Source organism: Patagioenas fasciata, chromosome 9 (assembly GCF_037038585.1).
Source record: "Patagioenas fasciata isolate bPatFas1 chromosome 9, bPatFas1.hap1, whole genome shotgun sequence".
In the NCBI taxonomy this organism is placed as follows: domain Eukaryota; kingdom Metazoa; phylum Chordata; class Aves; order Columbiformes; family Columbidae; genus Patagioenas; species Patagioenas fasciata.
Genome location: NC_092528.1, coordinates 23,112,030 through 23,128,949, shown reverse-complemented (window position 1 = coordinate 23,128,949; position 16,920 = coordinate 23,112,030). Strand labels below are relative to the sequence as shown.

At 40.2% G+C, this 16,920-nt stretch overlaps 1 protein-coding gene across 2 annotated transcripts; it reads left to right on the top strand.

Moving 5' to 3' along the window:
* The first annotated feature begins 874 nt into the window (after positions 1-874).
* On the top strand, positions 875-11,233 carry FETUB (fetuin B). Of its 2 annotated transcripts, XM_071812611.1 has the most exons (8): positions 1,066-1,196; positions 2,127-2,229; positions 5,496-5,606; positions 7,425-7,512; positions 8,037-8,203; positions 9,141-9,254; positions 10,139-10,228; positions 10,706-11,233. In XM_071812611.1, exons 2-8 carry the CDS (start codon positions 2,188-2,190, stop codon positions 11,123-11,125), a joined length of 1,032 nt encoding a protein of 343 aa, XP_071668712.1. In that variant the 5' UTR covers positions 1,066-1,196; positions 2,127-2,187; the 3' UTR covers positions 11,126-11,233. The 2 variants fall into 2 exon arrangements, with proteins under 2 accessions (XP_065700407.1, XP_071668712.1); XM_065844335.2 differs by lacking the exon at positions 2,127-2,229 and having other exon boundaries at positions 875-1,196.
* Positions 11,234-16,920: the final 5,687 nt, after the last annotated feature.

Sequence of the window (16,920 nt, the reverse complement as noted above, 5' to 3'; positions counted from 1 at the left end):
AGTGGGCCAGAGTCAAAGCATTGAGAGGAATCAAATCCTTCACTAGTCTAAGACCATTCTGATAGCCCTGGTTCACTTATTGTTTCCACCAGCCTCTTACAGCTCATTTTGCACCATCCCATCAACAGAAGTGGAATCTTTGGGGTGCAAACAAAATGTATCACAACTATGCTACTATGTTCAATTACAGTTAATATCAAGTCCCAAGTTAACACAATGGAAATTTTTGCTTCATGATGAAATTTTTTCCATTGACTTGGTATCAGGTTATCTAAGAGCATCTAAGGGCTTGAGCATGCCATTTGTCCACAGGCTTCTTGTCTGGACATGAACCACGTTTTGGCAGGTTGGCTTGGGCAAAGGGCTCACATTCATCTGTAGGCATCCAACTGAGTAGAAATGCTCAAAGAATAAACCCAAATCAAGCTTTCTATCCCAGCCATCCAGCCTGCATATAACAGAGAGTCAGTATATTTCTTTACAATTAGCATTTAACAAAGTGGTCCTTATCCAGTCCCCTGTTCAAATTACTGAGACCTTTGTCATTGTCCTATTTGGAGAAGAACTGGATGACTGACAGAACAGAGGTGGAGCCAGACCTGTCCTGAATGTAGGTTTATTTAAGCAATTTTGGTTTCTTAAGAAAGCAGCTTTGTGTGTATATTCTTGTCCCTTGCGATGAGGTCAAAGTTATACGATCTGCCCAGCGAAGTCTGAATTGAAGATGTAAAGCCAGAAGGAGAAAGTGCTCTCTGGTCTCAGAGGAAGAGACAAGACTTAGATAAAAACTTATAATCATTGACTTAGTGTTTGCTGTTGTAGCTGTAGGTTTAAAGGTCATGGTCAGTATGTAATAAAAAGAGGACACAAGTTTATAAAGCGACACGGCTCCATCACAAAAGTCTGCTATTTTGTGCAGGTCAGCCCCTCCATACTGACTGACCATCCTGATCTGCCGCACTGGTTTTCTCGGCAGGATGGTCTCACTTGTTTTGCTGCTCTTTGGCACGCAGGCGCTCTGCTCCTGGGCTGCCTCCCATGCCAGCGAGGCAGGGGCCGCGTTCCTTTCCCCCCCCTGCAACGCCACTGCAGCGGAGGAAGCTGCAGATCTGGCTCTTCGCCAGATCAATGCTGACCGCCGAGAGGGCTACATACTCCGTCTCTACCGAATTTTCAGTGTCCGAGAACATCCTCAGGTAAGTTACCTGCTTGTTCTGTATCTGTTTCTCCCATGAAGAGCCCTGTGACTCTCACTATTCCTCGGTGATATCTATTTGAACTAAGAAATATTTCAATGGGCAAATGTAAAGTTACATTCACGGGACTCCAGAGGCCATGTCAACTTTACGCACAGATGACTAGAAACAGTTTCAACACCACTGGGGGCAATTAGAGAGCAAATCTCAGTCACGATTCTCTGCTGCCTGCCCCTGGAATCGCTCCAGGCATCAGTTCATATTTGGTATGAGACACCACTGCTCTGATTTAATTTCATTTTACACCTTCCTCCCACTGCCTTGAGCAGCTGGAGTGCAAAGGCTATTAAGTCATTGTGCATTTTGCACAAAAGATGTAAGCACTAATGGGGTAAACACGGCCAGGTTGGGAGCAGGGAGTTCCTTCACAGACCTCTAAATGATGACTCATTCTCCAGAAGAAATCTGAGACCAGTTCAAGTGCAAAAATTACACTGGAAATACCTATGGAATATCACTCTTATGTCCACAAGTATCTTATTTCTCTATGTGTGCTTAATTTATTACTATTTTGTGTTACAGTAGCTGAATCTACTGGCACTAACCAGAGACAGCCTGACATGAATGCACAAGGCCCATGGCACATAAGGCACCGTGGAAATGCACTCCTAACATTCCTTGCCATGCTTGCTCACTTCCTATAATCTCACCTGAAGGGCTGAGTTCTGAACCCTAAAAGAAAATCAGGCTCATTGCCAGACATTTAAAGATCTGTACTGGCAAGGATGTGACACTACTTTGTGCTGCTGTCCCAAGGACATCTTTTCTGCAGACAGGCTGTGGCCTCCAGCAACCTGAGATCTCAGGACTAAAGCCGCAGCCTTTGCTGTGCTTTGCTTTGCACTGTGTTCTCTGTCTTGCTTTGCTCAGGTGACAGAATGTGTCCACTAAGCAACTGGATCAGATCTCTTTAGAATGTTTTCCACATGGGATGTCCCTGAGCTGGCCCAGAACCCACATCACCAGTCAGGAGGTATGGTACTTAGCCCCTTGTCCTGGGGCTATTTCCTTCTGACAATAATTAGAACAGCACTATGACCCCTGGAGTGCAGCACGGTGGGTGCACGTGTGCTGTAAACAATTTCATCCATCTCCCTGCTGCTTCCTTCACCTGCGCCAGCACAGGAGAATTTTGGTCTCTGTGACTGGGTCTGTCATTTAATTCCCTAGAAACTTAGGCTTAGAGCATACTTTGTTCATTGTTTTTGGGGGGGTTTAATTTACTTTTATTCTTAATTTTTTTTTTTTTTGCATATTATATGCTTATCCTGTAAATAAGGTGTTTGAAAATACTGCAATAACACATTAGACAATCTAAGCCCTTTGTCATATATTTCCTGCTTCTGGGACTGGGTACATACAAAGCAGTCAGCTATGTCAGGGATGTTCATGGAGGGAAACAACCTTATACAACTTTCTATTACCCTCAAAAAAATAAAGAAATCTCTTTTTTCTTTTTTTAATCAGTCAGTGATCCTTCCTTCCATTTTTTTTTTTTTTAATCCAAAATTCAGGATAAATAATTTTCAAAGTTACTTCAAATTCAGATCTGCCCTTAAGCAACCTATGGTTCAGTCTTGCTCTAATTGTAACTAATGAGCCATCTGGTATTAACTTATATGTAAGTAGGACAGAGTCTTTCTTTCATACAAGATACTCACAATTAACTTCACTGACAGGCACTTCACCAAAATTACAAAACATGCCAAAATATTTCCTTTCTTTCCCTTGCACCAGGTCACCGTGCCACAGAGAGGATGCTGCGTTAGTGCTGCATCTCTGCTGGCTCCCAGCCGCTCTGCACTGTGTGCTGGGCAATCCCAGTGGCAGCAGCGCTGGGGGAGGGATCTTTTCAGCCATGCAGGAAAGATAAAAGTTTTTGTTCAATACTAAGCAGATATCAAAAGGCCTTTGCATAATAGCCTTCTAATGAAAATTAAAATGAGGATGATGAAACCTTCATCCCAGTGGAGGATGATACATACAGAAGCAAGCAGACAAAAAGATGTGTAGATTTTATAATAACCTCATTTGTGCATTAGAGCTGATATTATACAAGAGAGCTACAGGCAACAGGAAATACAGTTTGGTCTACCCTCATTGCATTCAGTATTTCCAACATCACTGAGCTTTACAATCAGTTTTAGTGATTCAGCTGCATAAACCCATCTAACATCAAACACATTTAATTATAAGAACATTTCTTTAATGAGATATGTGTGTTCTTTTGCCTCCAGAATACCTGAACAAGCAACTTGAAAGCTCAAGTCACCAATCCCAACTTTGCACTCCTTAAAGACAGACATTTTTCTTAGCTAATTCTTCTTCATGCAGAAAAGTCTTAGCAATGTTTTTTTCTCACAGAGGATCTATTTAAAGTTACAAGCTTGGACCAAAGGCTAAAAAAATGCTATTTCAGCAAATGGTAATTACTCTTTGACTGGTCTTACTTTCTGATTACTTATTTAACCTATATCACCTATCATATTAAGCAGACATATCATCATGGTATTTATGTGCCTCGTATGTAAAGAGAAAACTATGATGAGTTCCTTGCACAGAAGGATCTGCGCAGCCAGGTGTGGGGACGCTGCCAGGGCACTGCACACAGTGCTGCTACACCTCGGCTTCACCCTTTGTCAAAATAGCTTTTGATCTTTTCACAACCTTCGAAACGACAGTTATAATTAAACCTCAGGATTAGTGTAGGCAAATCCTGAGAGCTCAGTGCAAGGCATTACCCAGTTACTTCATAGAACACTTAGGGAAAAAAGACGGTATGAAAACACAAGAAATGGGATAAAGCATGGTAAGTTACATATCTAAGAATATAACTTAGAGACAAAGCTAACAAAACAATTTACTTATTTTTTATATTTATTTTCTATTTATGTTGCTCTTTTATATTTAAAGGGTTTACTATTCCGTTTGCAAGTACATATGGTAGAGATCACATAAAATCACCACCACAGTCTCTTTTCAGAGATCTCTATACTGTGTGACCAGAATAGTTTGTATCACTCAGTCTCCTTAGAACTCAAGAACAAATACCCCTTAGTGTTTTTCCAAGTAGTATAAAACCAAAAAGCCAGCAGTGTTCCAGCCTTTAGGTGCCCTATTGTCTGGTCTTTAGTTGCTTTTAAACAGAAATCAAAACTGAAGCCAAAATTGTACAGATACTGGCCCCAGACTTCTACAAGACCCTTGCACCATAAAGCTTTTTCTCCATATGCCCATGAAGTCAACTTGGAATGAATGAACACTGCTCTCATTCTGTTCTGGTTTTACTCCCTCTTCAGCAAAGACACAACCTCAGTCTAAACATGTAGCTAACACACCCAAGTTCTTTAGGATGACAGCTTCTGTCTTTCCAGCTTTCTACTGCAGAAAATAAAATATGATCCTATTAAGCTGTATCCTTGATAAATACCCTGGAAAGGTGCTTACCTATGTCTACAGTACAAGCAGAATCAGGAGCTGCACCATCTCATCTTTTGGTGCTACATAAAGGAATCACTAGATATCTGGAGTTGTACCTGTCCCTCTCACATGGAAACATGTTTGCCCAAAAGTTGGCTCCTAACAGCTTTGTGCACCTGTGCTGCAGCAAACTGAATAAAGGTTTGTGGACTTAAGCAGAGGGTCAGAACTCAAGCAATCACTGGACTGAAGCTTCAAAGTGAATCAGAGACATCTGAGGTCTCTCACAGCACTTTCTGATATCTGAGAGAATATTTAAGTTGTCTGCATCAATGCAGTCATTGCCTCTTTACAGCAAGTGCAAAGCATCCATGCTCTGAGAACACACCACTCCAAGAAATCAGGTATTTCTGTTTCTAATGCCTACTGGGAATGTTCCATATCAGCAGGTTTTTATTATGTGTGGTATTTATCATCTCATTATTATTGAAGGCAAAATAACCTACCCTTCAAATCTAATCGTAAAATGCAGTTGGGTTCTGGGTTCTGTTTGGTACCAGAATCAAAAGGATAAAACTGACTCTAAAAGGCTGTACTTTAATTAAATCTGGCCAGACACATGAACAAGCCTGTTCCAACAGGGCCTGAATTTCACCTGATTTGCCACCGTTGAGAATTTGTCCCACGGAATGTTCAGTTTTCAGGATATCTATGTGTCCCACCTGTATGTTTTGTGCTTCTCCATCTGTCTCTTTCATGTGTCCCTACTTCATTCTGTACAAAATTGGGATATGATTATTTCTTTTTTGTTGCTTTCAGGAGATCTCTGGTTCTGCCTTCTATCTCGTCTTGGATGTAGTAGATACCGAATGCCATGTACTCAGCAAAAAGTTGTGGAAGAACTGCAAGGCCAGACCTGCTCACAGAACCGTAAGGATTTCATTTTTTTATCTAATCTCAGGTATGATGAGCTACTCAGGTACTACTGATGACAGCAAAATCCCTGCACATGTATTTTTAACAGGCAGCATAGTTTAGAAAAAATCAAAACCCATTTTTTAAGGGTACAGTTTCTTCTGTACTTTCTAATCACTTTACAGACTGTAAGATTTAGTTTCAAAAAATTGAAAATTAAAATAAATTTTTTCATCTGAGCTAATAAGCAGACATAACTAAATAGCTATGCTAGGACACTATTTAGAATAAATTGGTTACTTTTTATAGCAACTCTGTGAGAGTTTATTTTAAAGACAGCCTGTCCAGAAGGAAATAAAAGAAAGTCGCTTTTATATAACATGCGATTTTTGGCTTAGATTCATTCTGGTTTTATCCTGAGAACTTTGCAAAAAATTTAACTCACCTAAGACTGTTGCTACAGGTGACGAAAATGATTCTGTCAAGTTAAAAATAAAATCTTATAAAATGAAGAATGATGAGAAAGAAGCTTCACATTAAAAAAAAAAAAAAAGTCTTGGGCTGCTTCTTAGGTCAATAAGTTTTCATTTTTATATGAAAAACTGGAAAAAAAAATAATTCTGCTCACTTCTACTTACAGTGCTTTTAGCAGGAAAGTCAAGAAATGTGTGTCCTAGAGGCCTTGATCATACATGTGGCGATATTTAAGAGGCACTCAGACAATATACATCCAACTTTTAAACATAAAGGCACAATGGATATTAATAGGCCAGTATATATTTATGACATAAATTCAGAGTTTCTTTGTGTGCAAGGATGATCTTACTGTGTCACAAAACTGATTGAGGGTTTATCCTACCACTCTCCTTCCTTACCATGGACATGGGTGTCCTGGTTTTGGCTGGGATAGAGTTAATTTTCTTTCTAGTAGCTGGTATAGTGCTGTTGTTTGAATTTATGTTGAGAAGAATGTTGATAATACACTGATGTTTTGGTTGTTGCCAGAGAGTCAAGGACTTTTCAGTTTCCCATGCTCTGCCAGGTGCACAAGAAGCTGGGAGAGAGCAAAGCTGGGACAGCTTTGACCCAAACTGGCCAAAGATGTCATGCTCAGTATATAAACTGGAGTTGCCCAGGGGTAAATCCCACTGCTCAGGAACAGACAGGCTATTGGTGTCACGGGTGGTGAGCAATTGCATCGTGCATCATTTGTTTTGTATATTCTATTATTTATTACTATTATTATTATCATCATCTCCTCTTTTGCTGTCCTATTAAACTCTCCTTATCTCAACCTATGAGGTTTTGCTTTTTTTCCCTTTCAATTCTCTTACCCATCCCACTCGGGTGGGGAGGATGAGCGAGTGGCTGCATGGTCCTAGTTAATGGCTGGAGTTAAACCACAACAATAGGGAAAGGTGGGAAGCTGGAAGACCAGTGACTGGATCCAGGTACCCTGAGCTGATCTCCAGGTTTAAGCTCCCTGGGTTCCAGACCCAGACCCAGCTCCCAGTGTGGGGCCTGGCCAGGGAAAGCATTCTGTGACACTTTGTCACTTCTTGGCTGCCAGAAGAGTGGCCTTGTGTAGGCCATCCTGCAGCCAAGACCTGCACCTGTATTGCTCAGAGTTACGCCAGGGGAAGACCTGGCCTTTAATTTCTAGAGGAGATACTTAGAAATTTGCTTCACTGCCATTTGAGTATTAACACAATTTTTTTATTGAAAAGAATTTCATGACTGCAGGGAGAAAATGAACCACTTGCTGTCTAGTTACCAGATGATCAGTGCAAAGGGTGCAATATTAATTGTTTCTAAATGCTTATATTGTTTCAGGTTTATGGTCAATGCAAAGCAATTATCTACATTAATCAGGCAAGAAATATTGCTCATCTGAATAATTATGAGTGCATTTTACAACCAGGTATGTCTTTATTTAACACACACCCTTTAAAAGACATCTGGAAAAACACTCTTTGCCATATACCACCACTTTAAATTTTAATTGTAATTACAGCAGCACAGTGTCTCCATTAGCTTTCAGCTGTCCTAATTTTCTCAATTCAATGATCACAAGTCCAGTGTGGTCCTGCAGCACAGCAATAACTGTTTTCATCTCTGGGAAACCCAGCAGAGCGTCTATATGAGCTTTTACCCTCTGGTCCAAAAAGCATTTTTATGAGTTTGCGAAAGGCAAGTAAAACCAGCAAGCCCACTGACAGTAGGCTGAACTTTTTTCTGCAGTGTCTCTGCAACATTTTTATGAGTCTGCAAATTCATGAAGATGTAAAATCATTGAATGAATCAAACCACATATTGTTAGTCCAGGCAACTGGTGAACAAGTGGGTAGGGTTGAGGGGCACAGATACATCTACGGCGACTTACACTATTAACATGTTTTTATGCTTATGTTTCCTCTAATGACATTGCTTTGTTTGAATTAAAAGTTCCATCCAGATATATTTGGTCAGTATGTCCTGACTGCCCAGTTGATGACAGTCCAACTGAGCCCAAATATTTGGAGGTTGCTGTTCAGAGCCTTGCCAAGTTCAATGAAGAGAGTGAACAAGCTCATTATTTCTCTGTCCTCAATGTCACAAGAGCTTCAATGCAGGTAAGCCAAGGCTCATCTGACTTGCTTTAGCCTTCAAGAAGTACGGATCCACCTGTTACACTTTGTATGATCTGTGTCTTGCAGATTATTTAGAATTTACATATATATATATATATATAGTATGGAGAATACTTCTATGCAGAATTCTCCTGGGAAATGAGGATCTGCATTGATTCAAGACTTTGACTCCATTTAGTGCAAAAGGAAGGGCTTTATGTAAAACTGAAGACACAGATTTGCACTGCAAAGTTTAGGAAAGCTTCACTGTGAGCTCTTTCTTCTACCACCACCATGAATTAGTGACTCCCTAATGGAAAGTATTTAATAAAGCACAGTCAGCCCTTCCAGCACATACCTGTAATTCACTGAATGATTTTAAACATTATTTAAAACTAATTTTAGAGTACCAGACTTAAGGATCTCCTGGCTAAATCCTGTTTGTTTACCACAGTAATATCCAGTCTCTCTAAAATTCATTATGTATAGATAACTCTTTATATCAAACTGTTAGATGTTACTGCAATACAGTATTTAATCACCCCCATTTTCTAACACTGAGATACTTGCATTTCAGAAATAGAAAATGTGATCCTGCTCATTAAAGCGGCTACAAATTATCAACAAGGCACTGAAGAGGGTCTTTGGATGCATAATTCCATGTGGATGCTAACTTACTACAAAAACTAAACCCATTTCAACTATAGCTAATCCACAATTTACTATGATTGTGCATATTTAAGAAGTAAAAAATATCCAGGCAAAAAAGTAGCACAGGCAAAAATTCATTCTCCTCTAATAGAACCAACAGTAATGTCCAAGTATAACTTGCTCCTGCCACACTTACCACAAGTTTTACGTCTATTTCAAGGTCTGTAGGATTCTTCCTTCTTCCTGACACACGTACAAGGTCTAATTGCCACCGGTCTCTCACTAACAGTGGGTGATTGGTCCTGAATATTTTGTAGAGTTTTTAATTCAGGAGACATCCTGTTCCAAGACGGACACCATTGCTGACATCTCCAAGTGCAAGCCACTTTCATCAGAACCAGCTGTAAGTACTTTTTCTTGTATAAACTCTATTTTTTCAGATACTATGATTCCTCAGTGAATACTTGGCCTATCCCTTTGGTTCTTTGCAGACAAGAATCAAAACCCACAGGTATCTTTTCATGGGTTGTAGCTCTATACTATCTTGCAACTGTACAAAGTGCTTTACAATAGAGAAAAAATTTCAGTAAGAGTTCTGAATTCTTACCTAGAGGTCTATGGACAAAGAAAACAGAAAAAAAATACCATCCAAAAACAGGCGAGGTAGCATTCATCTTACAAAAGTGAATAATTCTTAAGGATTTCTTCCAAGTACACAGACACAGACCATGAATCACAAACAATGTATAAATAGTATATTCATACTACAGTCAGGTCAGCTAAGGAAAACGTTTAGGAAAGAAGGAAAACGTTGTAAGAGAAGCTAAGAGACTAAATGGGCATACTGCCATGAGATAACATTTCAAGCCCCATCTTAACTGAGAGGCAGCTGTCAGAAACAACATTTTTTCATGGTTTCTTTCACTAGTATGGTGTGAAATTGTTTTTGCTCAAGAAATGAGATTATGTTCTATTAGACAGCTTACTTGCACGGAGATATTCTGCTGCAGAACTTCAGGGTGCAGTTGTAGTTGGACCTTAAGTGACCAGCTTACTTTTACCGTCATGTTACCTAACCCTCCTTTGCAAACACAAAGCCTTTTTCAAAATGCTGCCTGCCTTCCTAAGCTTGCCAATCCCAAAAGTAAAGTTTGACCAAGCTGCTTATTCTGACAAATACATGCAGAAGTTATAGCTATTCAGCCTTTTATAATCACTTATTCTGCAATGTAGGAGCTAAGTATCAGTGCTACAACATGAACAAATTAATGTGTTTTCTTCTTCCAGCAAATAGGTTTCTGCAAAGGCTCTGTAGCAAACAGTGACTTGAAACACGGACAGTTTGTCACAATATCCTGTGAAATCTACAATCTGCAGGTATTTCTTGATCTAATCTTAATATTGCAAGAGTAATACTCCTTTATGAAACAAGAATTGAACTCTTGAAAGCCCAGCCATTTTTAAGTTTTCTTATTCACAAAGATATGAGCTTCAAGAAAGTGGTAAGGCCAAATCAGGAAGAAATCTGTCTTGTGATAAAACAAACTACTGCTAGGTGGATAAAAAGTCAATAGAAAAAGTATAGAGTCAATCATACAGAATGTGTTCAGAATGCTCTATGATGAAACTGTAAATAACAAAGAGCAATAACTGTGCAGTTACCCCAGTTTCAGGCACTCATCTCCACGGGCACAAGAAGCAGCTCCATCTGTCTGTTCTTTGAGCTTCTGTTCCGCAGCTGGTCTTGGCAGACTGGAGTTGCAGCAGATCCTCAGTGCGAGGGGTGACCTTCTTCATATCTGAAAGAATTTTTAATAGCTTCAATATAGGTAATACTTATTGCCTGTGATTTAGGATCCTGCCACTGAAGAGGGGAAGCAGCAAGCTAAGCAGACACCTGGAAAATCCAGCCAGAGTCATCAACAAGCTTTCCCTTCAGAAACCAATCCTTTCTTCCCACACCTAGAAAAAACAGTGGGCTCAGTTAAGATTCTGCCCCCTTCAACTGAGGACACGTGTTTCCAAAGGCTACCAGAAAGCCAAACCAAATGCAAAGATGGAAAGCCAGTTCTACCTGAAGCTGTAGGATCTACATCTACTCTCAATGGACAAAAGACTCAAGTAGACAAATCAGACTTCACCAACCCAGTTACTGGACCAGTTATTCTCCCTTTTCCTGAAGAACTTTCTCTATCAGACTCATGCCCAGGTGAAGCAAAGGAGGTAAATTCCATCCTCCAGCCTTTGCTGCCTGAAAAGTATACCAAAGTCTAGCCAGTATCCAATCACCTCAGCTACCTGCAACAAAATAACAGACACAATGGCAACACAGTCTTTGAATTTGTGTAACATCTCTGAATAAATAAATTGCTTATTACACCATCTTTGGAGTTCTCAGTTTTAAGAAAGCACAAGAATAGATTAGAAAAAGCAATTTAACTGAGGTGTTTGCCAACAAAATAATTTGGCTTTTAATTCTCAAATTCCTCCCATCAGTAAGGGCATGAAAGAAATGAACTCGCAGGGCTGAGACAGCCCAAAGGCATCAGAAAAAAATATCCTCAGAAGCCAAAGTTTGCCAGGGAACAGTGTGGGATGGCTGCACCCTGAGGGATGGGGAGCCAGGCTGGCAGGGCAGCCACCTGTCCCATGGTACCTGCCAGGCAGACCCAGGGCTGGTCAGCTCAGAGGAAGAAGCCAGATCACCATGAGAGTTCCTGGGTGATGAGGCAGGTCTGAGGTCAAGCCAGGAACGTCCATTAGCAAGTTGGGGTCGGGATCAGGTCTGGTCATGGTACCCAGAGTCAGACACAGCCCAGTGATCTCCAGTGGCCTGTCTGCCTGGGAAGGCAGGCGGCAGGTTGGCATCTGGCTCTGGATCCACCATGTCCATGGCCGGGCACAAGCACAGCTGTAACATGGAGGAGCTGGAGCTCAGGCTGCGGCCAAAACACTCCAGCATGAGCCTGAAGCATCTCCCATGGGAAGGGGAGTGGGGTCGGCCCTGGCCTCCCCGCAGCGCTGCCTGGGAGCCTGTCCCCAGGGTCACCCAGGGGAAGGGGGACAGTCCCAGCTGGGCAGTGCCTGAGCTGGCCCTGAGCCCAGGGAGGGGGGACACTGTCAGGGCCCTTCCAGAACCACCCCTGCTGTAACAGTGCACTAAAGGGGACGAGAACTTCAACACTCTTCAGCATTAACAGCTACTGGGGTTTTATTATTTTATGGGTTAAATTCCTAATTACAATGTAATGAGCTTAGCCTATTTTTTTATTTCCCATGGAAGATCTCAAGAAAGATTATTTTTCCCTAATGCTTTATACCCTCACTTAAAGAACGTGGAAAAGGCTGCCCATTTGTGAAGCCTCTGAACATAATTCTGCTGGTGGAGAATCAAGCCCAGGCTATTCAGATTCTTATGCTTTACTGACCCTGCTGTGTAGGAAAAATGATGATTTACAAAATCAGCCTAATTCTTTCTTGAGATAGGTCATATTAACTGCCTTATAATAAAAAACCACAGGGACACTCTACAGCCTGTAGTGAAGAAAAATCAATTTCACTAAAGCCAGAAGTAGCAATCATACTGACAATAACAAATATAAATACATGAGAAGACGAGAAGAAGAAAAAGAGCGAACATGGGGAAGAAACGTCATTTGTAGCCAGGAGTACCCTGATATTCACAAAAATTATGGGACTCATATGAGACCACAGAGCCTTTCTCTAGTTGCCAACAGATCTGTAAAATCATTTGTTCAAAACAAAATCAATAAAATATTTTTTCTGAAGATTTTATGCTGCTGAATCATCCCTCAAGATGCTGGGAAATTTCTCCATTGAAAGAGTCTTTCAGCTAACATGTATGGTTTTGTTAAAGTATTCTGGCATTATGCAATTTGATTTAAAAGTATTATTTTATTATTATAGCTAAAATATAAATAAAATTATTTTATTTTGAGTGGAGACAAAATAATATTGAAAGCTTGTATGGAGTTATATTCACAACAAATGTGTTTGTTTTTTTCAGTTTGCAAGTCTCTTAAAAACATAAATTTTACATAGAGGAGTGATTGAACAGCTTCAAAGATTAAAATAAGCCAAAAAGCAGTGTGTGAAACACACCAGCTGAGCCAAAAATAATTCCGTTTCAATTCCACATGATGAGAAATTTCAACATATTTTGGTTTCATTCATTTCAGAGAAGAAAACAATTCAAAATCAGATAGTTCTCCAACAATCATAAAATTAAAATCCTATTCAGTTCTTATCGCAGTATCAGCTCTAGGCCCTGTCAGCGTTTCCCTTTTTATCAAGTCATCAAATTACAGCACCTTGTTTTTCCCTCGGGAATTTTCACTATGTATCAACATATGTAACCGGATCCTTCCCCAGAAGGAGTATCAGGGAAGAAATCAGCTTCATTAACCGCAGCCACAGCCAAGAATTCCCCATTTCAATGGCTTCTCTTTCTTGACTACAGCTGCTTACAACAGTGAATTGAACAGCAACAGCAGCAAGTGAAGATAAATGGAGTTGAGCTGGTGTGAACATAAACAGAGGAGTTAAAAAGAACATCTGAAAGCCTGGATCCACGGGTTTGAACATTCAATTTGGATATTTTTTTAGCCTGTTCCACAGACAAGGCTCAGAAACGACATTTGAATCAACACTTTCTCTAGCTTGGATCTGAGATTTGGGTTCAAAGACTATTCTGATTTAAAAATAAACACCAGAAGGGCTGTATATCTAAGCGGTAGCTGTATGTACAGTGCAGATCAGCAAGCATCAGTGGGCAATGCAGATTCATGGGCATTTGCTTTATTTGCTGTGGCTGCTCCAGCACAGAGCCTGGTTTCCAGCTTTCAGTGTCACCTGGGCCACCACCAAGGTTTACCATCATTGAGGGCTGACACCAAAGTCTAAAACTAATTTCTTGAAGACAAGTAAGAGAGTGAAGATGAATAGTTTCTGTGTTTTCTGTGTCCTCAGGACATACCTGGATACAGCAGCACTCCCAGATGGCATCAAAATGATTGACAGTTTAGTCATCACTACTGCAAATCCCGTTGTTGATTCAGCAGATTTCTGCCAACCTGTGAGTGGGCCAGCACTGTGGCTTTCTCCCTCCAAGATGCCCACATGGACAGAGAAGGGCTCAGGATGCATCTGGTCTCCACAAATATACACTGTGTGATAGCGTAATCAGACAGGACTGCAGCAAATCCTCTAAAAATCCTGTCCAGGTAGTGCTGAACCATCTTCTGGCCACACCGAGCAGGACAGCTGGTGCTCATACACCTCTGTACTGCCAGTCTCACCCCAAATGTTCTCTTCTTCTCCTGGGACACTAACCTGTGAAGAGCTGCTTCTCCTCATCCAACAGCAAACAGGCTGATACCACCCAGCAGCCCCTGGCTGGAGATGAGATGAGAAGAGAATGTGCTTTGGCAGGCAATTCCCAATTTGCTTTTCAATTTTGTTCCACAGTTTTTCAAGACGTTTTGATCTTATGATGTGTATCATCTATTATTAACTTATTATCTGGGCCATGTCCAGCTAAAATCTGGTCTGATGTTTATTTGAGAAAACATCCATGTTTCACATGGGCAATGTTTTTTATTGAGGCACAGATAACAAACGGTCAGTGGCCTCCAGGACTGTTAACTTTTTTGCCAGATCTGAATACAGGTGAGACATCATGAATATAAAAAAAGGAGCAGTAACATTCAAAGGGCACAGAACAAGATATGCTGGCCTATTTATGCGTACCACTGCATATGCATTTGTTCAGATTTTTCAGATACCGTTCTCCTACAGTCATGCTTGGCCAATCAAGATTTTTAAAAGCAAGGACCAGGCACCACAGTTCTCAAGATGGGTTTAAAAATCAAGGCTTTTATAAAATAAGTTGATTATAAATTCTATTTGTCTGACCTCAGAACCTGCCCATTGTACACACTTTATGGCTAAACATTTTCTTCTCCATCTCTCAGATTATACATGTTAAGCGAATGTACTCAGAAAATACATATACTATTTTCTTTTCAAAACTAGATTTTTAAAGTCCTTCCACTAGATAGAATCATAAATACTATATAATCAAAACAGTTGCCACTACTTCCTTTATGTTAACTTGTTACAACTTATAAGCATGAGTTAAAGCTTACATTTTCAGAACAGTATAATGCCACAAGCCCTGAAAACGTCAGATCCCTTGGACTTCCCCTGACCCCATCCTTGACATCAAATTCTTAACCCCACCTTTTTCCCCAGCCTCTCAAGCTCCTCAGCAAACAGGTCAGTCTTGCAATATATCATTACACTCATCAACTTACTACTAGGGTGTTTTTTTATAGAAAGCAATTTGCAGGGGAGCTTTAGCTGCAGCTGCTGCTTTGAAGACCAAAACCAAAGCAAATTTGTGTAACATCGCATTTGCATCAGAGGGCATTCTGTTCACACCTAGCAGATAAAAATCAGATGTGAATGAAGACATAATGCATTCACATATTTTTCCATCATACTTGGAGACACTAACTGGAGCCACATCTATCTTTGTTAGTCCTAGTCTTACTTAGGAGCAGAAACAAGAGTGGCTGCAGAGCAGCAGGGGCTGCAGGAGGGATGAGGTTTTGCTGCCAAGCGCTACTGCAGAGGGCAGAGAACAGTCAGCTATAGCGGTTGTCCTCCTGAGACATCAGAGATACCTGTAAATAGGTACGGCTGTCCTTTAGGAAAGGAGTAATGTTTATTGAATATTATCTCCTTTATTTGTCAGCTCTCTATTTCTTCCCCCCGCCCTGCCCCTAGAATAGAGTTCTATTTATTAAGCATTTCATACCCATTTTTTCAAGTGGGGAAGATAAGCCATTTTTTGGTGTGTTCTCTCAGATTTCTGGAGACAGGTGTAGGATGGATGTTTATTATCAGCTCCTTAAAGCTTAAATATGAATAATCTCTTACTGTTACAAGCCAAGCCTTGGTAAAAGTCATAGAGATAAAAAAGCTTTTGACAAGCTAGTCAAGAGAAATGCCATGTTTGGATAAATACTCCTATTCCTGTCAGCAACCTCTTTATAGATAGAGCTTCATTAAAACAACACACAAAACTTACAAGCAATATATATGAAAACAAAAGAAGATATCAATAAAGATATCAAACTGACTGACAAATTATAAAAATACATTATACTGACTCAAGTACAACCAATATTTATTTAACTGCTCTGACTGTGCCTGGAGTGCTTGTCCATGCTGTACTTTAATAATTTTGAAAGAAATCAAGGACAAAACTCTCTACAGTGGGAAAAGAAGCTGACTTTTAAATCTGCAGTCAGTTTTGCAGGAATTGTACATTTTCTACTGTTTATTCATAGTGTTTCTATTTTATACATAAAAAGTACCTAAGCCACTGTCAAGACAATGATCAGTGTCGCAATGAGCAACACATAAGAGAAGGAGAAAAAATGAACAAACAATCTGCAAACAATAGATGACTAAGGGAATTATGTTATAAATTACCTAATCTGATGCCTTTCTTCAATATGACTGCCTGTTTGAAAAATTAAGTAGTATTGTAAGTAATGAACGGGGGTGCGATTTGGAACACAGTAATGATGTGAATATTATTTTTAACTGATGGGATGTATTTCAAATGTCTCTGATTATTCACACAACATTTATTTCACCACTTTTTTTCAACCTTCCAGAAGAAATTCTGAATTATTATAATGAAACATTATAAACACATAAAAGAAATGCCCCACTGCATCAGAATGGTGGTTCATCCAGCCCAGTATCAATCTCTCCCAGTGGTAAAAGATATCTGTGCTTAGGAGACAGGACCTGGCACCTTTCTGCAAACCATTCCTCTTGTACTTCTCCAGTACCCAGAACCACTGTACAAGTGATTTAAAAGGGCATTTACCTGCTTAGTCCTTCCAGTATCCACTTAAGTTATCTGCTATCCATGAACTTTTCTAAGCCATTTCTGACTGTACTGATCCCATCTGCCTCCACATCTTTCTGCAACAAGCTCTAGCAGTTCGCTACCCATTGCACAAGGACTA

Bases quoted from the DNA above. Each gene is read 5' to 3' on its own strand.
- FETUB (XM_065844335.2), top strand. From the start codon at position 978: ATGGTCTCACTTGTTTTGCTGCTCTTTGGCACGCAGGCGCTCTGCTCC. The intron at 5,607-7,424 runs GTAAGGATTTCA...ATATTGTTTCAG, and splicing joins CCAGACCTGCTCACAGAACC to GTTTATGGTCAATGCAAAGC. The intron at 10,229-10,705 runs GTATTTCTTGAT...CCTGTGATTTAG, and splicing joins GTGAAATCTACAATCTGCAG to GATCCTGCCACTGAAGAGGG.